Genomic DNA, 27,476 nt, shown 5'->3' on the forward strand with positions numbered 1-27,476 from the left:
GGTGGTAGGGGGATGTTTGCCATTCCTTTATTTTCTGTTTTATTGCAATGAAAGATTTCTAAATTTCAAAATTCAAAATATGGTGGGATTCTGTGACGTAAATTTTCGAATTCATGTAGCTACCTTAAGCGACAGCCTTCACCCGTTTTGCAGGTAAATACATATCTAATATTATACTAATACCTCTAGTAGAATGGTTTTCAATGTATTAATCATTCATTATAAACTAAATTAATATTTATTTAGAAATACCATGTAAGATACTCCATTGTATACAGTGAATGACACGTATATATCTCTCTCTAATAGACACTTTTCTAGTCATTTTCTATCCCTACAACTAATTGCGCTATATTGGCTGTATCAAAACTCTGATTTGAGGTGTTATGTAAAATGATGAACAAGGAAGATGCGCCAGTTCCCCTCTATTCAATTTTGAATCTTAAAAATAGCTTAAGAATTTAAGATTTACAATCAAATGAGCCACCTCTAAAGTTTAGATGACCACCCCTTCCGTAAATGCCCCAGGACGTAGCTTTTATGTCCCCAGAGCAAAAGTTACAGCCTTTGTCCCCAGATTCCTGGGGTTGTGAGAACCCTAAAGATCTTTTCTTATTATCTTTGTAAAATTTTTGAACAAAATGGATGTCTACAAATTCATACACGATGACGGTAGGTGAAAACGCCTGTTGTGAACGGTTTAGTGTAAGTCTGTTTATTATGACTCTACAAAACGAGCACTAGAACTGATTTTCGTTAATAACCTGAGCTCACTCAGAAGTAAAACCAAAAAACCCTTCAATAAAAGCTGTGTGTGCCCATGAGGTATTACTTACAATCCTTGCCCTGAGGGCTGTGAGGGGGCGGGGATGATTTTATCCCCAAAGACATAATTGCTCTATTCGTCAACTATGCTGAACAAAATGAGAATCTCAAAATGTTGATTGCATGGGAAAGGATAGGAGTGGGGAGGGTAGTTCCCATGCAAACTTTCATTTTCCAAATGAAATGAAAACCCTTTCAAAGTTTTTTCAACAAATCATTCATTGCGAAGTACCTTTGTAAAAAAAAGGATGAATAAATAATGAATTGTGACCGCGTTGTTCTTTACTTAGGTAGCACTATTGTCCTGCCTTTTATTTCACCCATTGTAGGTTTATTTTCTTGGGGATATGTTGGTTTTATGTCTCTTGAGCCATCTGATTGGCCTATGATCTAACGGCTAAAACTGACTCGTCAAACGTTTATGGTTTTGGTTCGGGGAGGGAGAGAGGTATAGCTTCATAATAATATGTAAATTATAATTAGAGGGGGACTATGCTAACAATGATTGTGCATAGTACATAAAAATGTATAATGTATTTAATATAAATTAGAATTATAATTAAAAAGCCCATATTCAATCAATTTACAATGAGAAAATAGGAATTACTTACTTACTTAGACATGGGTCATCCCACGCCGACTGGTGCATAAGGCGACAACGGTGCATCTCCCAGACGACGTCTCTTAGGCTTTTGACCAAATTTCTTTGAGCGATGATTTCAAAAGCGAAGCATCCTTCTCAAGGCATTTGCTTAATTTTACCTTTTGTTGCCCACGTCTTCTGATGCCAGAAGGAACCCAACACCAAACACCATGGAGTAGGTAGCCCTCTCCCATTCGCATCATGTGACCCAATAACACCATCGGTTAGTCACAATTCTATCGATCACGAGCGGCTGCTTTGTTTTACGTATAAATTTGTCAGTGAGCTTTTCAGTCCACTGGATACCAAGGATACGCCGAAGAAATTTTCTCAAAATCCTGGATTCAATGCGTGGAGTAATTTCCCACTCAAGGCTACCATCACATTTAATGAAACTATCAAGATATTTGAACTCTTCAACCTCCTCTAGTACATCAGATCCAACTTTGAACGGTGGGGGAAGTTGGGTATTGACGTTGTTTTGCATGACTTTATTTTCTGTGTACTGGTAGACAGACCAACTTGCCCGGCTATACCGGAGAGTACAGCGATATTATTATGTAGCTCCTCTCTTAAATGAGATAGGAGGGCTATATTATCAGCAAAATCACCGTCACAGAATGTGCGGTTTTGGTTCAACTGAATTCCACCTCTGATATAGAATGTGCGGTTTTGGTTCAACTGAATTCCACCTCTGATATAGTCAATGAGAATAGTAAATAGTACTGGGGGGAGGATACATCCTTTACGGACACCAGAGTTTACACTGAACCGTCCCATAGGGTCGTCATTATCTGTCCGTACAGCACATAACTGAATCTCGTATAGCCTGACAATCATACAAACAATCTGGTCGGGGAATCCATAATACCGTAGTATTCTTCATAGTGAGTATCTGTGGACCGAGTCAATCGGTTTCAAAAAGTCAATACTGGCAATAATAATCTGAGTCTGCCGTTCATTTGCTTCTTCGATGAGTATCCTCAAACTGAATATCAAATCAACGCACGATCTCAATGGTCGAAACCTATGCTGCTCATCTCTTAGTATTGCGTTGACTTTTGACTGAATGTGGTTCAGTAGTACTTGGCAGAAAATTTTACTCCCTACAGACTGCAGAGTGATACATCGCCAGTTATTGCAGTTCGTTGCCGTCCTTCTCTTAAAGTGCTTGACCAAAACCCTTTTCTTCTGATCGATGGGAATATTTTCAGTTTCCCATATCTGAGAAAGAGCCTTGTGAAGGGGTTTCAAGACTTCAAGAGGTCAGGCCTTAAGCCGTCAACTCCTGCAGCTTTGCCATTTTTAAGCTCATACAATACTGTCATGACTTCAAGCAGGCCTATAAATTATTTGTTTATGTTAAGGTGGAGGAACGGTAGCTCAGCCGGAGGGGATACAAGGTTTTTAGGTGGTGGAAATTTTAGGACGTCATTGAAGTATTCTTTTCATCTCTTATCAATGTCTTTCTTCTTTTTAAGTAGTTTTCCAGCCTTACTTTCAATTAGAGGAGCTGGCCTTCTAAAATCTCCACTTATTTCCTTTGTGATACGATAGACTGTCAAGCTGTCACCCTTACTGGCGGCTGTCTCTGCTTCAGCTGCATTTGTCTAAAAAAAATCGCTGTTTGACAGCTCTGGTAGACCGCTTTACAGCCTTGTGGGCTTCCTTATATTTGGATTTCAAAAGATATTTGTACTGGACAGCGAACTCGCTCTTGCACGTTCCAACATGATTTTGGCTAATTTTCGGTCATTTATAAGTTTCCAGATTTGGCGCTGATCCACTGCTCACTTTGCTTCTTTACGTACCTGATGCTATCTTCGGCGGCACTCCGCATGCATTGTACAATAGACTCACATCTCTTGTTTACTGTTGCAGTTGTGTCTTCAGTTGACAGACTTGCAAACCTTTCTAGCAAGATTTATACAGTACGCCTGTAGAAGACTCATATCCTGGAGCTTCCGGAAATCAAAGGACTCGATAGTGTTTATATGTTTCTTCACGGTCTTCAGCTTAAGTTCGAAACTGGCAATCACCAGTTGCTGGCCAGAGTATGAATCTGCACCACAGTACGTTCGCATATCCTCCAATGATCGATTTTTGACGCTTTTTCACTAAGATATGGTCAATCTGGCTTCTTGTAACACCATCGGGTGAAGTCCAAGTATATTTGTGTACTTCACTGCGGGGGAACCATGATCCACCTAGTATTAGGATACGGCTACCACACATATCAACCAGACACACTCCACTGTCATTGATAACACCCAGGCCATGCTGGCATAGCTCATCAGGTGCAAAAGTTTTATCACTACTAACATTAGCATTAAAATAACCCCGCAAAACTAATGCATCGTGCTCAGGTACTGTATTGAGTGTGATGGTCAAATCACTATAGAAACTGTCCTTGGTGTCCCCACCAGCATCTTTCATGGGGGCATAGACTGCAATGGCGGTAAGTATAGACTGGGAGCTTTCAAAACGGGCCTTAAGTGTTCTTGCATTCTTAGGTACAAATTCCAACATCGAATCCTTTGCTTGTACCTGAGAAGAAGACTTCATAGTTGTCAATATATATTGAACCAGAGCCAGTCAGCCTGGTATGCGAAACAGCTGCTATTTCAATCTTTTAAGATTGAAAAATTCTAATCACGGCCTCTAGACGGCCCTGTTGTGTTTCAGGATTAACAGTCCTAACATTCCCAAAAGCAAGACGAAAAGGTTCATTCGCTGTCAAAAATCATGTCCGAGCACGGTCAGGAGCCGTTTCCAGATAAATCAAATTAGGTCTGAGAGTTTTTTGTTGTCGTTCCTAAAATCATTAAAAATTTTTAAAGGGATAGGGGATTAGCCTATCACCCAGCCCTCCTCCTTCCCTGGCTTGGGACGGCTTTGAAAAACTGAAAAAGGGTATCTTATAAAATAAAATGATTTTTTCTGCTTAACTTGATTGTTAACCCTCCCTGAATAACTCTGTTTTAAGGGAAATAATATTTGGGGTGCAAGAAGAGCGTATTCCCATTGCTGCTGGCATGAAAACCATGTTCCTATGGTATTATATAATTTGAAGATTTACTTAGAACATTTTGGGAAAGATGTGCAAAAGTACCTGGAAGTGACTGTTCAAAAATAAAGCATGCTAGCATTATTGTCTTTTCAAAGATCATAAGATGATGTTTCTTTTCCTCTTGTGAATTTCTTTTCCTCTCTTTTTCTCATTTCTCTTCCTCTTGTGGTTTGATTTCTTTTTTTTTATGCTGCAATATAAAGGTCAATAAAAATAAAATGAAGTTGTTTGAATTGGTCAAGTAAAAACGTACGCAATCATATATATCACAGAAAATTAAGAAAACCCAGAAATTTAAATTAAAAATGAAAATAAAAGTATTATTTGCACCCCGGACCCATCTCATATCTAATTCTATTTGAAAACCATTATGTTCCAAGATATATATATATATATATATATATTTTTTTAACAATTGTGATTTTTTTTTTTTATAGCAAAATCCAATTTTTTAATGTTGCCTCGCTAAGTGGTGAAAATAAATTAGCAAAACTAATTAGTTTTAATTTTATAATGGCTTCTGTCCGTATGAACTGAAAAATTAACAATTTGTTCAGTCCCAAAGACAACTACATCTTCAAAGGCAAGCTACTTCAAAGGCATACGATTCTAAAGATATTTGGTGTCACCTCCTTCAGCCTATTTTTTGCTGATTTTCAAAACACGTTTCCTTTTTTCAATTTAGTGCTAGTTACGACCTAAAACTGCGTAACTGCATATGGAGGTCTTTTTCATTAAAAATTTAATTTTCAATTTACATGCTTCTACTACTACTAACGACTCACTGCCGTACCAATCTGCCTGAGGCTACAACACAACTCTCCATTTTTAAAAGTGTATAAAGTTGTACAAATTTCATTTAACTAATTCAAATAATTAGATTTTATTTTCAATTTTCTTAATACTTTAAGTGTCGCTGCTTTCCTAACATCTTACTAGTGTCAGTGTTTTCTTCTTTTCAAAGTTTAGAAAAACGATGAAAATACTACCCAAGAATACAGTTTGAATGTTTATAGTTAAATATCACTAGCGTTATGCAAAAACCATCTAAGTCACATTTTTTACGAAATTGAGTTATGGGCTTCACCTAATGTAAAATTTCACGACAAGTCCTTTGGTATAATCAGAATCGATCTACATCTTCAAATAAAGTCACAGCTAAAATTTGCTTTTTCAGTCTAAGTCCCTTTACAGCAATTTGTATATCGCGAAAACAAGCCAAGTCCTTGGATCCAGCGGTAACTGGACTTAGCATGTTTTTGCTTTTTGTCTGTGGCTGCAGGATTGGACTTGTACTGTTTTGATTACAAACCAAATATTTACAAACCAAATGGAATTTCTGGAAGGAGAAAAGGGTGAAGAGATTTAACTAATAAAGCATTTTGCTAAATTTTATTCTCTTCTGTTTATTAGTTTAAAGGTTAATATTGACGTATTTAAGCCATTTTTCCTTTTTTTTTCTTTTCGTCTTGTGACTGGTAGTGCTGAATTGCTTTTGTTTTGGTGTTTCCTGTAGTTCTTGGTTAGCCATTATGAATGTCCGACCCTCCTCACTCCGGAAGTACAGCTACATCTGCTGTTATCTACATCTGGTGTTATCATTATTATGAGGACAAAATCATAAGAGTCTGGTTAACAAGCAATAGTCATCCTGGTCCCCTCAATCCCACTCTGGAGTTAATCATGCTTTTAAGAAAGCAGACTAAAGATTTCCAAAAGGATTCAATATTGCTAGGGTTAATCAACAGAGTTAACTGTTTGAAGGCAAAGAATCAATCTGTGTTCAAAAAGGTTCTGGAGATATGGAAGCTAGTTTTGGCTGATGATCTAATGTTAACATTTTCCTGTGATAAGGCTTACCCTGTCCAAAGTTTACGAGGATTGCAGGAACACCCCCCTCCCCCCCTACATGCCTGAGGGAATTGTCTTTTTTGTTAATATACCCACAGTAAAATTTGCCCTGTACGCAGATGACTTAGCCATTTTGAACAAGGGCAGATAGACTCGGTGACAGATTCTTTGCCTGACCAAGACAGTGAAGTTACTGTAGAAGAAGCACATTCTGGTTGAAAGCGTGGCTGAAGTGCGAAGTACATGAAACGGAGAGAACGGACTGAAAGAAAATACAAAGGCGAAGAATATGTGAGTGGCAAAAATATTGTTCACCCTGCTAGAAAACAGAAGGAATCTTTTAGAAGTTGCAGGCTAAGTTGTTCTGAAAAACTTGGTAGTGGAATGAAAGCCAGTCTGTTTGAATCGTATTGGGCTATAGGTGAAAAGCAACGGCAGCAGCAATTTTTTCTCAACTGCGTGAACAGAATTCGACCGAAACAAACCAGGAAAAGAAAAGATGATAGTAACAAGGTGCGCTATGCCTGTTACTATTATCTGACTGTTGAATTGGAAAAAGTTAAAGTATGCAAGTCCTGTTTTATGTCTGTCTCTGCTCTAACCAAAGCAGAACTCGCAACGGTTCAAGGAAAGCATAGGAAGTTATCTTTTATTAGCACTCCTGAGAGACGCCAAGCTCCCAGCAGATCAGTCCCGGTTGACATTTAGGTTATAAAGCAGCACATTGAATCATTTCCTGCTCATGAATCCCACTATGCTAAGTCACAGTCTTCCAGGAAATATATTTCTTCTGACCTAAGCCTTCAGAAGATGTACGATCTTTACAAAGATTTTGCTGCAGAAAAGGGGTTGCCAGCAAAATCAGCTGCAATGTACCAGAAAGCTTTCTATCAAGAATACAATCTTGGATTTAAACCTCTTGTCAGTGACTCCTGCGAAACGTGTGAGAAGCTTAAGTAGCAGATTAATTGTGCTGATCCTGAAGATTCCAAAAGAGTCTTGCAAGCTCAGCTTGAGGCCCATGAGACAGCCTATAGATCAGCGTACGAGTCTAAAAAAAAAGACAACGAGGTTGTAAAGAACAACAACTCCACTCTTATGTTGGTTTTTGATCTCCAACAGTCCCTTTCTATGCCTTTTGTACAGACTAAAATAGCTTTCTACAAAAGACAAGTGTCGACCTACAACCTTACCTTTCACAAAATAAGCATTTTGAAAGAAGAAAAGTCATACATTTACCTTTGGCACAAAGGAATAGGTGACAAGGGAGCCTCTGAGGTAGCTTCTTGTCTGTTTAAGTATCTGAAGGCACTGCCGCCAAGAATATGACGGCGAGTCTTGTACTCGGATATATGTTAGGTTGGATTTATTTATTGATGCTTATTTGTGGTAGTTTACGCTTGTTAGATTATCTGATTCTAGTTTTGCTTTTCTTTGAAAAACTTATTTTGTGGAAAGGGTTTCTTCAATTAATTTGTGTCAGTTTTATATTGACGTAGTCTTTTTCAGGGAAAAAGAAAATAATAGTTTAAATCTTTTCGTGTTTTTCTTTAAGAATTCATATTTTGGCTTGCTACATACATGATGGAGAAATTTTTTCAATCATTTTTAACAACACACACTCTTTTGAAAACTGGGACACAAATAGTAGCGTTAAATTTAGTTTAATACCTCCTCTAAATGACCTTCTGATTTCTTACACACTTCTGATTTCGTTTAATTTGAAGAGCAGAAGTAGTAATAGAAGTAGCTCTGAAAGTTTGAACTTCATGCTCTCTGTCTTTCTAGCGACATTGATGAAATGTCTTAGTTGCAACCAGCATACAAATAGTGCGTTTTGAATTAATCTTAAAGCAACATTTGACTTATGTTTGGAAAATTATGAGCTAGAGAGGAGGGCTGATTGCGCTCCAAACACTATTGACTCTTAAAAAGGGTACTAGAACTTCGAATTTCCAATCAAATTAGGTTGTATAAATTATAATTGATATTACTAGCTATGATACAGCAGCGCTGCCTATGATATTGCTTATATGACCTTTTAATAATTAGTTGTCTATAGTTTTTTTCGTTCAATTGTAATTCCCCCTAAACGTTTCAACTTAATGCCCTAATTGTAGTTAGTTACAGTAACTGTAGAAGTAGTACTAAAAGTGTACACATAGTGTCTTCGGGCTAGGTCATGATCTGCCACAACTTACCCTGAAAGGTCTAACTTAATAATGTAAGCTGCTATGGCGATATTTACGTTTCTTGAAAAGAGGGATAGTTCGAGAGGGGGGGGGGCTAGCTGCCCTCCATCACTTTTGACTCTTAAAAGGGAACTAGAACTTCTAGTTTTCAACCAAATGAGCCTACTCTAAAGTTAAACAACCATTCCCTCCGTAAGAGCTTAAATGCCTCCGGGACATAACTTACAACCCTTGCCCCCAGGCTTTGTTTTTTTTTTCAACTCCAAAAGTTTTTATATATGATATTTGGACTATCTTGGGTAAAATGGCTATCTAAAATGTCTATTAGATACATTTTGAAATAATGCGCTGTGTGTGGGTGTGTGTGTGTGTGTGTGGAGGGGGGGGGGTCTAGCTGCCCTACGATCACTTTCACTCTTACAAAGGCACTAGAAATTCTGATTACCAATCCAATTTGCCCCCTTTAAAGTTTATACGACCACGCTTTCTATAAAAGTCTTATATGCCCCCAGGGCATATCCAAGGACCAAAATAGTAATCTCAAATTTTTTGTTGGAAGTGCTTGGGGAAATGATTTATGTGGGGGGGGGGCTATTTGCTCTCCAATCACTTTTGACTATTAAAAGGGTACTAGCCCTCTCAATTTACAATCGAATGACCCCTTTTTGAAATTTTTATGAGAACTCCTTCTATACAAAGTGTCATAGTCTAAAACAAAAAAAATAATAAAATCAAATATATTGTATATTGTGCCAACATCGCTCTTTACCTAGGCAGCGCTAGTGCGCTTGCCTATGATAGCCTGTTTCATGGATTTTTTTTCTATCCTTTTGTTTTTTTTTCTATTATACCATCATTTTCTATTTTTGTATATGCTCCGCGGGAGGGGGGTAGTTTCTGTGTGGGGGTATTTTCTACTCTTTCCCCCGTGGAGGGATATTTTCCGGGAGGTGGGGTAAACACTGGCCAGCAGGGGAAACACACCCTGAAATTAAAGGAATCTTAATGATAAAGCACACAATCAGATTCAGCATACCAGAGAACCCTATAGTAGAAGTTTCAAGCTCCTATCTGCAAAATGTGGAATTTCGCTTATTTTGCCAGAAGACAGATCACGGATTGTTTTTTTTTTTTTTTTTTTTTTTTTTTTTTTTTTTTTTTTTCAGGACAGATTGGATCGACCTGATGATTCTAGAAAATCAGATGGTCTGATTCGAAAATGATGGTCCGTTCGAAAATACTTTCAAACGGAAATTTGAGGCTCTAATGCCCTTTTTAAGTGACCGAAAAGATTGGAGGGCAACTGAGCCCCCTCCCACGCCTGTTTTTTACCAAAAATATCTGATCAAAATTTTGAGATAGCCATTTTGTTCAATAGAGTTGAAAGATCAAATAAAATTATATCTTTTGGTGTAAAATGACCCCAAAAGACCGTGGGGAGAGGCCTGTAAGTTATGAAATTTGCCCATTGTTTACATATAGTATTTGCTACTGGGAAGATCAAGTTCCATTTATTTCCATAAATAAACAATAATAAAAACAATATCCCAAAGGGCTCAATGGCCCGTTATTGGGGAAACGACTTAGAATAAATGACTCATATTAAAACTTGGCATAAACAGTAGGCTACTAAAAAATGTGTAATTTGTAAATCTATCATAGGTAGCGCGATGGCGCTGCCTAAGTAAAACACGATGTGGACACAATGTATTATTTATTTGTATTTTTTTACTAATAAAAACTTGTTTCTACGATTTGTCGGAGAAACTTCGAAAAGAGCTTATTCGATCGGAAATTGGAGGGCAACTAGCCCCCCCCCACCCATTAGTCCCCCAAACACATCCAATCAAAATTTTGAGATAGCCATTTTGTTCAGCGTAGTCGATTTCCTTGTAGAAAATATCTTTTTGAGGAAGACGCTCCCCCACAACCCTCGGGGTAAGGGTTGTAAGTTATGCCCTGGGGCCATACAAGGTTTTTATAGAAGGCGTTTTCGTAGGAATTTTTAAAAAGGCTCATTCGATTGGAAATTCAAAGGGCTAGTTCCTTTTTTAATAGTCGAAAGTGATTAGAGGGCAACTAGACCCCCCCCCCCGCCCCCACTCCCTTCTTTTCCCCAAACACATCCAATCAAAATTTTGAGAGCTATTTCGTTCAGTGTAGTTGATTTCCAGATAGAAAATATGTTTTTGAGGAGGATACTCCCCTACAACCCTCAGGGCCAGGGTTTTAAGTTATGCCCTGAGGGGATATAAGGTTTTTATAGAAGGCGTTGTCATAGAAACTTCGAAAAGGGCTCATTCAATTGGAAATTGGAGTAGCTAGAGCCCTTTTTAATCGTCGAAAGTGATTGGAGGGCAACTAGCCCCCCCCCTCCCATGCCCATCATTCCCCCAAACACATCCAATCAAAATTTTGAGATAGCCATTTTATTCAGCGTAGTTTATTTCCTCATAGAAAATATCTGTTTGAGGAGGAGACTCCCCCACAACCCTCGGGACAAGGGTATTAAGTTATGCCCTGGGGGCATATAAGGTTTTTATAGAAGGTGTTGTCGTAGAAACTTCAAAAAACGCTCATTCGATTGGAAATTCAAAGGGCTAGTGCCCTTTTTAATAGTTGAAAGAGATTGGAGGGCAACTAGCCCCCTCACCACGCCAATCCTTCCCCCAAACACACACAATCAAAATTTTTAGATAGCCATTTTGTTCAGAGTAGTTTATTTACAGATAGAAAATATGTTTTTGAGGAGGACACTCCCCTACAACCCTCGGGGCAAGGGTTTTAAGTTATGTCCTGGGGCATATAAGGTTTTTATAGAAGGTGTTGTCGTAGAATCTTCCAAAAAGGCTCATTCGATTGGAAATTAAAAGGGCTATTGCCCTTTTTCATAGTCGAAAGTGATTGGAGGGCAACTAGCCCCCCCCCCCACAACCACCTTTCCCCCAACACATCCAATCAAAATTTTGTGATAGCCATTTTGTTCAGCGTAGTTGATTTCCAGATACAAAATATGTTTTGAGGAGGACACTCCCCTACAACTCTCGGGGCAAGGGTTTTAAGTTTACCCTGGGGGTATATAAGGTTTTTATAGAAGGTGTTTTCGTAGAAACTTCAAAAAAGGCTCATTCGATTGGAAACTCAAACTCGGAAACTCAAAGCATGCTAGCATTACTGTCTTTTCAAAGATCATAAGATGATGTTTCTTTTCCTCTTGTGGATTTCTTTTCCTCTCTTTTTCTCATTTCTTTTCCTCTTGTGGTTTGATTTCTTCTTTTTTATGCTGCAATATAAAGGTCAATAAAAATAAAATGAAGTTGTTTGAATTGGTCAAGTAAAAACGTACACAACCATATATATCATAGAAAATTAAGAAAACCCAGAAATTTAAATTAAAAATGAAAATAAAAGTATTATTTGCACCCCGGACCCATCTCATATCTAATTCTATTTCTAAACCATTATGTTCCAAGATATATATATATTACTTTTTAACAACTGTGATTTTTTTAGAGCAAAATTCAATTTTTCAATGTTGCCTCGCTAAGTGGTGAAAATAAATTAGCAAAACTAATTAGTTTTAATTTTATAATGGCTTCTGTCCGTATGAACTGAAAAACTAACAATTTGCTCAGTCCCAAAGACAACTACATCTTCAAAGGCAAGCTACACGATTCTTAAGATATTTGGTGTCACCTCTTTCAGCCTAGTTTTTGCTGATTTTTGAAACATGTTTCCTTTTTTCAATTTAGTGCTAGCTACGATCTAAAACTGCGTAACTGCATATGGAGGTCTTTTTCATTAAAAATTGAATTTTCAATTTACATGCTTCTACTACTGCTAACAACTCACTGCCGTACCAATCCGCCTCAGGCTACAACACAACTCTCCATTTTTAAAAGTGTATAAAGTTGTGCAAGTTTCATTTAACTAATTCAAATAATTAGATTTTACTTTCAATTTTCTTAATACTTTAAGTGTCGCTGCTTTCGTAACGTCTTAATAGTCTGTGTTTTCTTCTTTTCAAAGTTTAGAAAAACGATGAAAATACTACACAAGAATACAGTTTGAATGTTTATAGTTAAATATATGCTCCAGGGAAAAGGTTTAGTTGATCTCCTGTATGTTAAAATAAGAAGACATAAGAGGAATAGGAGAAATGTTCATGGTTTTATCTTGTCTCCTCATAAGAGGAGAACATGTTTAATATTCTAGTGTTTGGTTATATTGCAAATGATACTTGAATTAGAAGTAGAATGAAACAATCTTAAAAGTTATGTTGTATGATTTGATACGTTAGCTCTATTGTCTTATTAGCTTTATTGTTTTACTCTCCTTCCTCCTTCATCCATTACTCTCTTCTTACCCCTCGTGCTTCCTTCATGCATTTCTCTCTACTTCCTCTTTTGTGGTTTTGTATTTGCTTTCCTTTATTAACTTGACTCAAAGTCATCTATGAAACTCACTTTTTGTCTTCTGTTTCCATTTCAATCTACTTCTCATCTTTAGTTTTGCTCCTGAATGTTCTCCCGATTTGTATTATGCCTATGTCACAACAAATGGTAGAAATTTGATGATGAGGATTAAACCCAGTGGAAAAGTCACAATTACCGGTGGGTTCTTTTTTTTTTTTTATTTTTTTTTTTTTTTGTACGTTATTTAAGATTGTGCACTCATCTATACTTTAGTCTAAATATATAAAAGTGTCCCAGTTGGAAAAAACAGAAAGTTTGAACACACTAGTAAAACACTGTATTAACCTATTAAAAAAAAAATGACAGGGAATAGTCAACCTGGACTTGTCCCATTCAAATAGTTCATGGTAACGAATTGTAGGTAAGGAGCAACTCGGCTCAATAGTAAGTGAAGCTCTAAAAAAACAGAATTTGATTATCAATAGCTGCATCAAAAGAATCAGATTATTATGTCTGTTTCAAATATATAAAATTCGTCAAGTTTAGTGTTAACCATGAAAAGTTAAGAGACTGAGCAAATTTGCTTAATATTTGAAACAGAGGGGAAACGATTCATAGGAAAGGGATAAAGAGGAACTTACACACCGTAAGTATATTAAAAACCGCAAATCTATTTTTTTGAAAATGCTTCCATATTAAATTCTGCAATTTTTGGCAGAAGCAGTTGAAAATGCTTCCATATTAAATTCTGCAATTTTTGGCAGAAGCAGTTGAAAATGCTTCCATATTAAATTCTGCAATTTTTGGCAGAAGCAATTTTTTGCCAAATTTAAAAAGTGAAGAAAACAATATGGGTGAAAAATCATCAAAATTAAGCTAAAAACATATGGCCACAAAAAGTTTAAAAAGGTTTATATCCTTTTAAAATATAGTTGGCTTTGGTTGTTTAGTTTTTTAAATTACAATAAATTACCGAGTCAAACTCAAAAGGAGCAGAAATTAAGATGACTAGGGCTCAAAACCCCTATGCCTTCTAAAGGCCAGAACATGATTTGCACTTTACTGAAAAAAATATACAAGTGAATGTACACTGTCAGTTTAATATCCATATGCTGATATTTTTTTTAAACCTTAATAATATGTGATATATCAAAGATATAAAAGTGAAGTTATAAATTTAATTTTTGTTTCAGTAGAGTGCAAATTATGTTTTGGCCTTGGGAAGGCAATGAGGCATAGAGGCTTTGAGCCCTACTCATGTTAGTTTCTACCCTTTTTGAGTTTGACTCGGTTATTTATTGTAATTCCTGTTCGTTTTAGGTTTTATTTATTTATTGATGCTTATTTGTGGTAGTTTACGCTTGTTAGATTATCTGATTCTAGTTTTGCTTTTCTTTGAAAAACTTATTTCGTGGAAAGGGTTTCTTTAATTAATTTGTGTTAGTTTTATATTGACGTAGTCTTTTTCAGGGAAAAAGAAAATAATATTTTAAATATTTTCGTGTTTTTCTTTAAGAATTCATATTTTGGCTTGCTACATGTATGATGGAGAAATTTTTTCAATCATTTTTAACAACACACACTTTTGAAAACCGGGACACAAATAGTAGCGTTAAATTTAGTTTAATACCTCTTCTAAATGACCTGAATAATAAAACTTAATACCTTCTGATTTCTTACACACTTCTGATTTCGTTAAATTTGAAGAGCAGAAGTAGTAATAGAAGTAGCTGTGAAAGTTTGAATTTAATACTCTCAGTCTTTCTTGGGACATTGATAAAATGTTTTAGTTGCAACAAGCATACAAATTAGATCCCGGCGCCGCGCTGATGTGGGAAGACCGGCGGCGGCGGGGCAAAAAACAGCACGCCGCCGGTAAGACGCCGGCGGCGCGCCACCGGTATGATGTCAGCGGCACGCCGCCGGCACGATCAATGTTGACCGCAAACATTAATGTTTTCATCAGTCTTTCTCAAATCACAGCTTAAATTTACAACAGATTCAAGCCTATTCATGAGTTCAAAAATTCACAAGTCGCTGGCTGGAAACTGGTATTCTTCGTTATTCATCAAGAGAAGTAGAAATCTGGTAGAAACGAAATGGCTGTGGCGTTTCAGAACCCTTGTATAATACGAGTAGTTGAAGTATCTATTAGCTATGTATTCTTACCATAAATAATTATCAAAATTAGTATTTTTTTTCATCGAGCATTACTGCATATAAAATTTCAAATACCGTATCACAAAATTCGTCAGTTATCTGGGTTAAAACTTTGAATATAACTTTGAACTTAGAAGCTTAATTTTTTCATAATGCCTTTTGCCTATATCTGTTTTGTCACCTTTAAAACAGTTGAAATGGGCGACTTTGATATTGATTGTTTTTTTTGCTCTTTTGGATTCCTAAAAAGCCTTCTTGTATTAAACACTGGTTTATACTTACAATTTTAAAAAAATACATTTTAAAGTTTTTTTGGCTTCTTTATAGAATATATGTCATGTAGGCTAAGGCCGAACTGCTGCTTTTTTATCGCTTTTGGCTGCTCTTTTGGATATTATTCATTTTTTCTTTTGAGGATTCATTCCAAATTATAAACTTATAAATATCTAATATCAGTCAAATTATAAACTGTACCTAAAAAGAGTAAATTTATCAAATTGAAAAATACACGATGAACACTTCACATGAGAACACTTCAATTACAATGACAGAATCAGAATCAGAATCATTTTAATGAAAACAGCTGTCATAGACACATTACAAAATATGCACTAAAAGGCGCTGTTTTTTACATGAAAACACTTCTCTACATTTTATTAAAAGCACTTGTGAAGAAAGGAACAAAGAAGTTACTAAGTCTGTTTGTGCGGCACGAGACGGGCATAAGTTTGCTTCTGGTATTTGCGCGGACAGGCATTTTAGGTGGTAATATTGTCCTATGTACAGGACTAGACAATAAAAACTGGCCAAAACGAATCATCAGCTGGAAACGGCGATCGTGAAGGCTTGGTATTTCAAGTGACTTCAGAGCGGAGCTGTAATCTACATATTTGTCGCAAAGAATGATCTTTACAGCTCATTTCTGGATCCCCTCCAAATCATCACTTAAGTAATCTATGTGATGAACTTGTCGATGAACTTGGGTGCCAGACGGGACACGCATATTCAAGGATGGGTCGAAAAAAAGTGAGGTACGCTGTTTTCAGCTGATACACTGGAAAACCTTGGCGGCGCATCACCACCAGTGTCCGCATAGCATAATGTCCCTTCTTAACCAGCTCTTGTACATGAATAGAGAAAGAACAGTGCACACTAAAGGTGACGCCCAAGATAGTCGCACATGAAGCAGAAGGGAACAAAGTCGCGGGGCAGGTAAAATCGCGTTTAAGTGGGTTGAACCTCAAAACCTTTGATTTATTCTCATTAATTTGAAGACTGTTCGCAGTACATTGTAATTTAAACTGATCGAAAAAATTTGGGTCGAACTGGGCTACAGCTTGCGAATCCTTTACGTGGTATTTAAGAAGCGCAGACAAATCATCGACGAATTTAAAACGATCGTCAAAGTCAGAAAGTATATAGTTGATAACAGCCAGGAAAAGAAGAGCTGCTAATTTGGTACCTTGTGGGGCGCCACATGTAATTTCCACCCATTCCGATTCAACATCACCGGGAAAAAGGGCGTACACTTTTCGATACCTGTGACGTAAGAAATCAACTACTAATTGGAGGATGTGCATACGGGCACCCATTGACTTGAGATTCTGGGCGGCGAGAGGGTGCTTAATCAAATCAAATGGCTTTCGGTAGTCTACCAGAAGTAAATCTACAAACGAGCTTCCAAACTCCAACCATTCAACTACTAGGTGATAAAGCCGTACTAAATAAACAGACGTGCTGCATCCCTTCAAGCAACAATACTGGAAGGGGTCAAGTTACGGTGAAATGTCCATGAGAAGTTCACGATACACGAAAAATTCTGCAACTTTAGCAAAGTTCGGTGCGATCGAAATAGGTCTTAACTGATCACTTGTCTTAGGTCCTTTAACTTTGGGTATTACGCGAACATAGGCTCGCTTCCAAGCATCGGGAAAGGTTTGTTCACTGAAGCACTGATTGATGATCGATGTCAATGGTTTGGCTAAAAACAAGACATATTCGCGAATAAGTTTGACCGGCAACTCACCAGGGTAGGAAGAGCAATTCGGTTTTAGTTTTTTAAGTTCTTTAAAAACAGCAAATTCGGTAAACTGTTTTATTTCGTCAGTTTCACAATCGACTAAGAGATCAACCAGTTCGGCCTCTGTAATTGAGGGGTAGGTGTTACAAATGCCAGCAAAGAACTCGTTTAAGTCTGAAGCGCTCATTTGAGATCCGTCAGGCTTGGGTATTTTTAGCTCACTGTTAACTGACTTGCCAGTCATATGTTTCACTGTGGAATGCCACTTCCGACTGCTACTTTGGACAAGGGTTACTACCTTTTTCCGAACATAATTTCTTCGCTTGAAACGATTGACGGCCACGATTCGATTTCTAAGTTTCGCCGCCGCGGCTATTTGTCCGGAACTGTGCAGCTTGCACCTCATCTTGATCATTTGTTTGAGATCGCTTGTGATCCATGGCTTATCGGATTCACTTACCACTACAACTTTAGTGGGAAAAAACTTGTGAAACATCTCCTACAGAAGAGAGTTAAACTGTTGAACTTTGCTATTCAGGTTTACTATAGAACACAGGTCGTCGAAGCAGTAAGTCCCGATCCACAGACCGAAATCGCAGAGTGAGTGAGAGTTAATCGGACGAATAGTCACTTTGGTTTTCTTTGGCTTCGGTTGGTTCTTTTTGGCTTGCCAGAGAATTACATAATGATCTGAACTCTGGAGAGGACCTAACGACCGAGGGGAGTAATAATTGTCACTCATGTTTGTAAAAATTAGGTCTAGAGTACCGCCACTCTGGTGCGTAGCAATGGTAACTACCTGCTTCAGATGAAGGACAATAGATACCCATTGTCTGTTCGTCTGGTTAAAATCGCCAGCTATTATGAAGCCAGGATAGGCATGGGCACGACGAAGTTTATCGATGTACGTCTGTAAGTAGCTGATAAGCTCTTTCCTATTTTTTGCACTCTCTGGGTAATACACAGATGCAATTATCAAACATGAGAACTTTTTTGATAGTTTGGATGGCTTGCACTCTACCCAGACAACTTCGTGACACGAATCGGTTGGTATATTTAACAGCTTAGATGAAATGTCATTACGAATATAGATACCAACGCCACCACCTTTTCTACTCAAGCCTCTATCACAACAAGTGTTGAAATAGCTACCTTAGCCTTTTATTCAACCCGTGTTATCAATGGTATCACATCATTCGGTAACTGCAGTAATAGGAACATTCACGCCTCTCAGACGTATCCTCTAATTGTTAAACTTATATGTTAAGGATCTGGTCTTACACAGAATAACATTCGGAAGCTCCGCCTGAGCTGATAAATGTTCAGGACGTAATAGAAGGGGAAGTTCATCAGAGGAACACGGTAAGATTGACTGCAGCTGTGATGGAGAAAGAGTGAGAGGAATTTCATACCTTTGTAAACATCTTATTTTCACAAGAGTCCTTGGTTCACATACAGCCGTCCTCCGGTCAGAAACACGTTCCTCAGAAACATGAACGGGTATGGCCGTCTGTCTGTTTCGCCGCCTGCCTCTCTTTCCACACCGTCTACGCTTTTTTTTAAGCACCACAAGCAGGGAGTCCTCTGGTGGCCGTTTGAGTAATCCAAAAAGCCACAGACTGACATATGTAAATGACGTTGTAGTCAGTTGAAATGAATTAAGTCTTCTTAAACATTCTTTTTGATAAGGTAAAAGTCATTATGATTGCACTTAGCAAAGCTAGGGAGGCCAATTATTTGAAAGCATGCATCATCAAAAACAGTTGAGAACTCCACACAAACAAGCTAAACTAGAGTTTAGCAGCACCATCTCTGAATCAAAATTAGATGGCGTTGTAGTCAGTTGAAATGAATTAAGTCTTCTTAAACATTCTTTTTGATAGATAAAAGTCATTAAGATTGCACTTAGCAAAGCTAGGGAGGCCAATTCTTTGAAAGAATGCACCATCAAAAACAGTTGAGAAATAAGTCACCTGTGGTCAAAATACTTAGACTCCTCTTTGATCCCCACCCCGGCTCAAGGCTTCTGCTATGGTCATTTCCATGGAAATCTTCGAAGAGTTTCTTTTTAAAATAGCTTTCAAGCGTAGTTAGGCGTATGTAGCCTTTTTTGTTTTTCTTCAAAGCTTTGAAAAAAGTGTTATAATATTCCAAATGTTACATTTGTGCATATTTTTGGTAAGCATTTGGGGGGTGATCGAATTTTCTAAACCACTGTAGATACGTAAGAACGTTGCAACATCTAGTACCCTGAGGTCATAAGACTGTCAAAGACTCCTCCTTGAACCTCCCAAATTGAAAGCTTTTATTATGACCTGGCCTTTTAATGTAACTTGGGCACTGGATCAAGGGCGCCATTGTTACTCGAGCGCAACGTTAGGTGGGGATGTCGATATCGCTTTCGTCACACCAATTCGTTTCAGTGTGAATCTGCCTGGTACATATGAATGAATGTTTTCAAAGTAAACCCGTTTCATCAATAGGAAAAAAAACCGGTTGGACGCATATGTCCCTTTCCCTTTGGACGATAAAACCATGCAAGTGCTGTATCAAGTATAACTCACGAAAATCTTGTTAATTTTGTCAACTTTTCAACTTTTTGGTATCCTTGTTTTCAATAAAGCATGCTTTCAAAAAAAATTGAGGTATTATCATTTAAATATGATAGCTCAATGCCCCCCTCCCCCCCCCCTTTGGATACCACCTTGATAGGATGCCGTCTCTGCTTTAAATTAAAAAAAAATGAACTTTTTGGGATCCCTGCTTTCAATAAATAAAATTTCGAGCTATTATCATTTAAATATAATACCTCCCTACACACACACCCCCACCCCTCTGGATACCCCCTTGATAGGATAGCGTCTCAGATTTCATTTGAAAAATAATTTAATTAATAATTAAATAGGTCACCATATGGTTCAAACAAACACGAAAAATAATGTTAAAAAGCTTAGTGTTCCTTGAAAAAAAAAAAATTGGGGGTATGAGTAAAGGGGTACAAAGACAAAAATAAAAATTTCTAAATTATTAAGATATAACTCAAATTATTGGAAAAATGAGTGATAGATTCGACATGGCATTCCATAAGATCCAAAGAATATAATTAAAAGGGAGCACATACAACAGCCAAATAAGGCCAGTAGCCTATGAAAAATCGTAAAATACCCAGGACAATGAGCAAGTCCTAATGGGGGGTCCTGGGTTTATCAAAATATTTAAATGTTTTTCCAAGGAATTTGATATCATTTTCTTGTCTCCACTTTAAATGAAAAAAATAATTATCTTTTTGGCCTCTCTGCTTTCAATAAAAAAAAATGAGGTATTATCATTTAAAAATGATAGCCCCCTATCCCCCTCCCCTATAGGCAATAATTTACAATTTATTTATGAATATATTTTTGGGGTAACTTCCGGTTCAATCTTCAATTCCCCAACCTTGTACATAGCTTAGTCCTTAGCTAAATTTTGTCTCAACCGAAGGCTGTTTTTTTTTTGGGGGGGGGGGGTAAAAATGTTCCAGTAATAATTTTTTATTTTATATAAGGTTTTCAATAATTTATTATTAAAAATTCATAAACTAATATCTAAAAACAGCAAAAAAAAAAAAAAAAAATAAGCAAAATTAAAATTCAGCTGTAGAAACAATAAGTCAGCGGTAAATTTAGAAATCCAACAATAGGCTGAAGCTGGGTTGTAGAGAATGCGTTTTTTAATTATATTAAGCATAAAAATAAAATTCTTGACTACGAATGATGTAAGAAATAGCGATTGGGAAACTGCATTTGAAATGATTTAAACTCATTTCATAAAGACGACACTTTTTTTTGTCAACATATGAAGAACTGTGTATATTGCAATGTTTGCAATAGCATATTGCATCTGTCTGGTTTTTATGCAAAGTAACAAAAGAGACGAAAATTAATGAACAAGAGAGCAGTGAAGAATTATGGTATACAAAGCAATATTTGGCAGGGAAAGTCACTGGTGATAAATCACTAGGGGTGGCACCGTGATTGCGTGATTTTCGGGGAATCGGGGAACCAAATTTTTTTTCGGGGTGACGCATAGATTTTCAGGGAAATACTCGAAAATTCTGGGATAGTGCCCTTCTTGATTTCTAATCAGGAAAATAGAGATACTAAACCACACGAGAAGGAAAAGCTCTGACTTTGCGGTTGACGCAATAAAGAATTGCCGCAAAAATAATTTAAAGTCGACCGAACGCCGCTGCCTCTGCTGGCGGCGGCGCGCCTGCGGCGTTGCGACACCGGCGGCGTTCGACCGGGCCTCTCGTCGGGGGCTTTCGGTCGATCCGCCGGCGCGGCGCCGGGGTCTAATACAAATAGTGCGTTTTGGATTAATCTTAAAGCAACATTTGACTTTTAAGCACAATCAGGAAATTGCATAACTTTGGGGGGTTGACCTATACAAAAGCCCTAGAGATATAGTTACAAGAACGTTCAGCTATGCTTAACAAAATGGCCGTCTTAAAATTTTGTTTGAAAGTGTTTGGAAAATTATGAGCTAGAGAGGAGGGCTGATTGCACTCCAAACACTATTGACTCTTAAAAAGTGTACTAGAACTTCGAATTTCAATCAAATTAGGTCGTATAAAATATAAATGATATTACTAGCTATGATACAGCAGAGCCGCCTATGATATTGCTTATATGACCTTTTAATAATTAGTTGCCTATAGTTTTTTTCGTTCAATTGTAATTCCCCCTAAACGTTTCAACTTAATGCTCTAATTGTCGTTAGTTACAGTAACTGTAGAAGTAGTACTAAAAGTATACACATAGTGTCTTCGGGCAAGGTCATGATCTGCCACAACTTACCCTGAAAGGTCTAACTTAGTAATGTAAGCTGCTATAGCGATATTTGCGTTTCATGAAAAGAGGGATAGTCGGGGCGGGGGGGGGGGGCTAGCTGCCCTCCATCACTTTTGACTATTAAAAGGGAACTAGAACTTCTAGTTTTCAACCAAATGAGCCTCCTCTAAAGTTAAACAACCATTCTTCCATAAGAAATTAAATGCCTCTGGGACATAACTTAAAACCCTTGCCCCCAGGCTCTGTTTTTTTTCAACTCCAAAAGCCTTGATATATGATATTTGGACCATATTGAATAAAATGGCTATCCAAAATGTCTACTAGATACATTTTGGGACAATACGATGTGTGTGTGTGTGGAGGGGGGGGGTCCAGCTGCCCTATGATCACTTTCACTCTTACAAGGGCACTAGAAATTCTGATTACCAATCCAATTTGCCCCCTTTAAAGTTTATACGACCACGCTTTCTATAAAAGTCTTATATGCCCCCAGGGCATATCTAAAGAACAAAATAGGTATCTCAAAATTTTGTTCGGAGGTGCTTGGGGAAGTGATTGGTGTGGGGGGGGGGCTATTTGCACTCCAATCACTCTTGACTATTAAAAGGGTACTAGCCCTCTCAATTTACAATCGAATGACCCCTTTTTGAAATTTTTATGAGAACTTCTATACAAAGTGTCATGGTCTAAAACAAAAATAATAATAAAATCAAATATATTGTATATTGTGCCAACATTGCTCTTTACCTAGGCAGCGCTAGTGCGCTTGCCTATGATAGCCTGTTTCATGGATTTTTTTTCTATCCTTTTGTTTTTTTTTCTATTATACCCTCATTTTCTATTTTTGTATATGCTGCGCGGGAGGGGGGTAGTTTCCGTGGGGGGGTATTTTTTACGTTTTCCCCCGTGGAGGGATATTTTCCGGGTGGAGGGGTAAACACTGGCTAGCGGGGAAACACACCCTAAAATTAAAGGAATCTTAATGATAAAGCACACTATCAGATTCAGCATACCAGAGAACCCTACCGTAGAAGTTTCAGAAGACAGATCACAGATTCGTTTTTTTTTTTTTTTTTTTTTTTTTTTTTTTTTTTTTTTTTTTTTTAGGGCAGATTGGATCGAATTGATGGTCCTAGAAAATCAGATGGTCCGATTCGAAAATGATGGTCCGTTCGAAAGTGCTTTCGAATGGAAATTTAAGGCTCTAATGCCCTTTTTAAGTGACCGAAAAGATTGGAGGGCAACTGAGCCCCCTCCCACGCCTGTTTTTCACCAAAAATATCTAATCAAAATTTTTAGATAGCCATTTTGTTCAATAGAGTTGAAATATCAAATAAAATTATATCTTTAGGTGTAAAATGACCCCCGAAGGCCGTGGGGAGAGGCCTGTAAGTTATGAAATTTGCCCATTGTTTACATATGATATTTGCTATTGGGAAGTTCAAGTTCCATTTATTTCCATAAATAAACAATAATAAAAACAACATCCTAATGGGCTCAATGGCCCGTTATTGGGGAAACGACATAGAATAAATTACTCATATTAAAACTTGGCATAAACAGTACTAAAAAAAGTGTAATTTGTAAATCTATCATAGGCAGCGCGATAGCGCTGCCTAAGTAAAGAACGATGTGGGCACAATGTATTATTTATTTTTTATTTTTTCTTCTTCTCCATACCCGGCCACCTCGTATCGAAGGAGTTGTCGTAGAAACTTCGAAAAGGGCTCATTCGATCGGAAATTGGAGGGCTACTAGCCCCCCCCTCCACGCCCGTCATTCCCCCAAACACATCCAATCAAAATTTTGAGATAGCCATTTTGTTCAGCGTAGTTGATTTCCTAGTAGAAAATATCTTTTTGAGGAAGACACCCCCACAACCCTCGGGGTAAGGGTTGTAAGTTATGCCCTGGGGGCATATAAGGTTTTTATAGAAGGTGTTGTCGTAGAAACTTCAAAAAAGGCTCATTCGATTGGAAATTCAAAGGGCTAGTACCCTTTTTAATAGTCGAAAGTGATTGGAGGGCAACTAGCCCCCCCCCCCCCCACGCCCACCTTTTCCCCAAACACACCCAATCAAAATTTTGAGAGCCATTTTGTTCAGCGTAGTTGATTTCCAGATAGAAAATATGTTTTTGAGGAGGACACTCCCCTACAATCCTCAGGGCAAGGGTTTTAAGTTCTGCCCTGGGGGCATATAAGGTTTTTATAGAAGGTGTTGTCGTAGAATCTTCGAAAAGGGCTCATTCGATTGGAAATAGGAGTAGCTAGAGCCCTTTTTAATTGTCGAAAGTGATTGGAGGGCACCGAGCCCTCCCCCCCCCACGCCCATCATTCCCCCTAACACATCCAATCAAAATTTTGAGATAGCCATTTTGTTCAGCGTAGTTTATTTCCTCATTGAAAATATCTTTTTGAGGAGGAGACTCCCCCACAAGCCTCGGGACAAGGGTTTTAAGTTTTGCCCTGGGGGCATATAGGGTTTTTATAGAAGGCGTTATCGTAGAAACTTCAAAAAAGGCTGATTCGATTGGAAATTCGAAGGGCTAGTGCCCTTTTTAATAGTTGAAAGGGATTGGAGGGCAACTAGCCCCCTCCCCACGTCTATCATTCCCCCAAACACATCCAATCAAAATTTTGAGATAGCCATTTTGTTCAGCGTAGTCAATTTCCAGACGGAAAATATCTTTTTGAGGAGGACACTTCCCCACAACCCTCGGGGAAAGGGTTTTAAGTTTTGCCCTAGGGGCATATAAGGTTTTTTTTTAGAAGGCGCTGTCATAGAAACTTCAAAAAAGGCTCATTGGATTGGAAATTCAAAAAGCTATTGCCCTTTTTAATAGTCAAAAGTTATTGGAGGGCAACTAGCCCCCCACGCCCATCTTTCCCCCAAACACATCCAATCAAAATTTTGGGATACCTATTTTGTTCAGCGTAGTTGATTTTCATATAGAAAATATGTTTTTGAAGAGGACAATCCCCTACATCCCTCGGGGCAAGGGTTGTAAGTTTACCTTGGGAGCATATAAGGTTTTTATAGAATGCGTTTTCGTAGAAACTTCAAAAAAGGCTCACTCGATTGGAAATTCAAAGGCCTAGTGCCCTTTTTAATAGTCGAAAGTGATTGGAGGGCAACTAGCCCCCCCCCCCGCACGCCCATCATTCCCCCAAACACATCCAATCAAAATTTTGAGATAGCCATTTTGTTCAGCGTAGTTGATTTCCAGAGAGTACACTCCCCAGGTAGAACACTCCCCCACAACCCTCGGGGCAAGGGTTTTAAGCTATGCCCTGGGGTCATATAAGGTTCTTATAGAAGGTTTTGTCGTAGAAACTTCAAAAATGGCTCATTCGATTGGAAATTCAAAGGGCTAGTGCCTTTTGTAATAGTCGAAAGTGGTTGGAGGGCAACTAACCCCCCTCTCACGCCCACCTTTTCCCCAAACGCGTCTAATCAAAACTTTGAGATAGCCACATTATTCAACGTAGTTTAAAGTTCTGTAAATTAGGTCCTTGAGGATGACAACCCCCTCACAGCCCTCAGGACAAGGGTCGTAAGTTATGTCCTGGGGGCTTATAAAGTTTTTACAGAACGCGTTGTCGTAGAAACTTCTAAAAGGGCTCATTCGATTAGAAATTGGAACGGCTATTGTCCTTTTTGATAGTCGAAAGTAATTGGAAGGTAACTAACACCCCTTTCACGCCCATCATTTCCCCAAACACATCCAATCAAAATTTGAGATAGCCATTTTGTTCCACATAGTTTAAAGTTCATGAATTTATACTTTTGAGCAGGAAACTCCCCCATAGTGTTCAGGGAAAGGGTTATAAGTTATGCCCTGGGTGCACATAAGGTTTTTATTGAAATCTTTGTCGTAGACACTTGAAAAGGGCTCATTCGATTAGAAATTCAAAGGGATAGTCCCCTTTTTAATAGTCGAAAGTGGTTTAAGGGCAACTAACACCCCTTTCACACTCACCTTTTCCCTAAACACATCCAATTAAAATTTTTAGATAGCCATTTTATTCAACGCAGTTGAAAGTTTTGGAAATCAGTTCTTTAAGGATGACAACCCACCCACCCCCCCCCCCCACAACCCTCAGGGCAAGGGTTGTAAGTTATTTCCTGGGAGCATGTAAGGTTTTACAGAAAGCGATGTTGTAAAAACATCAAAAAGGGCTCATTCAATTGAAAATTAAAAGGGCTAGTGACCTTTTAATAGTTGAAAGACATTGAAGGGCAACTAACCCCCCTCTCACGCCCACCCCCAAACAAATCCAATCTAAATTTTGAGATATCCCGTTTGGTCAACGTAGTCTAAAGTTCTGGAAATTAGGTCTTTTAGGATGATAAATACATCAGAGCCCTCAGTGCAAGGGTTGTAAGTTATGCCCTGGGGGCATATAAGGCTTATATAGAAAGTTGTTGTAGAAATTTCAAAAGGGGCTCATTTGATTGGAAATTGAAATTGTCCATTTTAATAGTTGAAAGTGAGTGGGGAGTTATTAACCGCCCATCTCACGCCCATCATTTTCCCAAACATTTTCAATCAAAGTTTAGAGATAGCCATTTTGTTCAATGTAGTTGAAAGTTCTGGAAATTATATATTTAAGGATGACAAACTCCCCAGAGTCCCCAGGGCAAAGGTTGTAAGTTATGCCCTGGGGGCATATAAGGTTTTCAATGATAGACTTGTCTTTCGCAGTCAAAAGAACTATCAGGAAGTAAAAGAGATGTCTTGCCTTGACAACCGCTATACAGACATATTTTTGGGTGGAGGGGGTTGGGCTTGGGGTGGATTTCTATAGAGAGAGTCTTCCTCGGGGAAGGAAATTTCTGGGGGGTGAATATTCCAGGGGAATTGCTATACTGTGGAGATGTTGCGGTGGAATTATCCAGGGGCTTTTCCCACGTGTTTTGATTTCCAGGAAATCATTTCCATGGAAATATTTTGATAATATCCATGAGAAATAAGCCTGTTTGATTTCTGTTCTATCTGGGTTTGACTTTTTTTAAAATAATGATATCTGGTTGTTATATAGGTTTTAATATCTGCCGATCTAAGTTTAACATTGCCTTTGCCATTACTTTTGTTTGAAAAACTTCTTTTTTGGGATAGTTGTTTTTAACTCTTTTCTGGAAAGGAAGCAGGTAAAGTGGAAACACTAGCAAATAATGGGACTGTCCTAACGTTATAACCAACTATAGTCGTTTACAAATATCAGCAAGCAAATTTTGCAAGATAAACACATGTTTAATGTTAGTGTTGCCAGGGACCACCCTCTTAACTTCTTTTATCTAATAACTTTGTTTCTCTTTTTTCAGGTGCCACAGCTAGACAAGAAATTTACGATGCATTTGAATATATATATCCCATTTTAAGAAACTTCAAGGCATAGTTTTATTCACTAATTTTTTTATGTATTTATCGACCCAGCGAAGTGGATTTTGAAGTAAAATTTATTTT

At 37.9% G+C, this 27,476-nt stretch overlaps 2 protein-coding genes across 2 annotated transcripts in view; one reads left to right on the top strand and one right to left on the bottom strand.

Annotated features, from left to right (window-relative positions):
• Window positions 1-4,598, bottom strand: part of LOC148945075 (uncharacterized) — a 67,107-nt gene extending 62,509 nt beyond the window's left edge. The window contains exon 1 of the mRNA XM_089099377.1: window positions 4,581-4,598. The gene's annotated coding sequence lies outside the window, so the exon portion shown is untranslated. The remainder of the gene's footprint in view (window positions 1-4,580) is intronic.
• LOC148945077 (TATA-box-binding protein-like) lies at window positions 53-27,476 on the top strand. Its single transcript, XM_089099382.1, has 3 exons — window positions 53-153; window positions 13,091-13,194; window positions 27,335-27,476. The coding sequence occupies exons 1-3, from the start codon at window positions 80-82 to the stop codon at window positions 27,406-27,408; spliced, it is 252 nt and encodes an 83-aa protein (XP_088955508.1). The 5' UTR covers window positions 53-79; the 3' UTR covers window positions 27,409-27,476.

The sequence above is a fragment of the Artemia sp. Qi Xiang Cuo genome, chromosome 13 (genome assembly GCF_049724085.1).
Source record: "Artemia sp. Qi Xiang Cuo chromosome 13, ASM4972408v1, whole genome shotgun sequence".
In the NCBI taxonomy this organism is placed as follows: domain Eukaryota; kingdom Metazoa; phylum Arthropoda; class Branchiopoda; order Anostraca; family Artemiidae; genus Artemia; species Artemia sp. Qi Xiang Cuo.

Coding starts and splice junctions, on each gene's coding strand:
- LOC148945077 (XM_089099382.1), top strand. CDS start 80: ATGGTGGGATTCTGTGACGTAAATTTTCGAATTCATGTAGCTACCTTA. Junction 154..13,090: donor AGCCTTCACCCGTTTTGCAG/GTAAATACATAT, acceptor TCTCATCTTTAG/TTTTGCTCCTGAATGTTCTC. Junction 13,195..27,334: donor TGGAAAAGTCACAATTACCG/GTGGGTTCTTTT, acceptor CTCTTTTTTCAG/GTGCCACAGCTAGACAAGAA.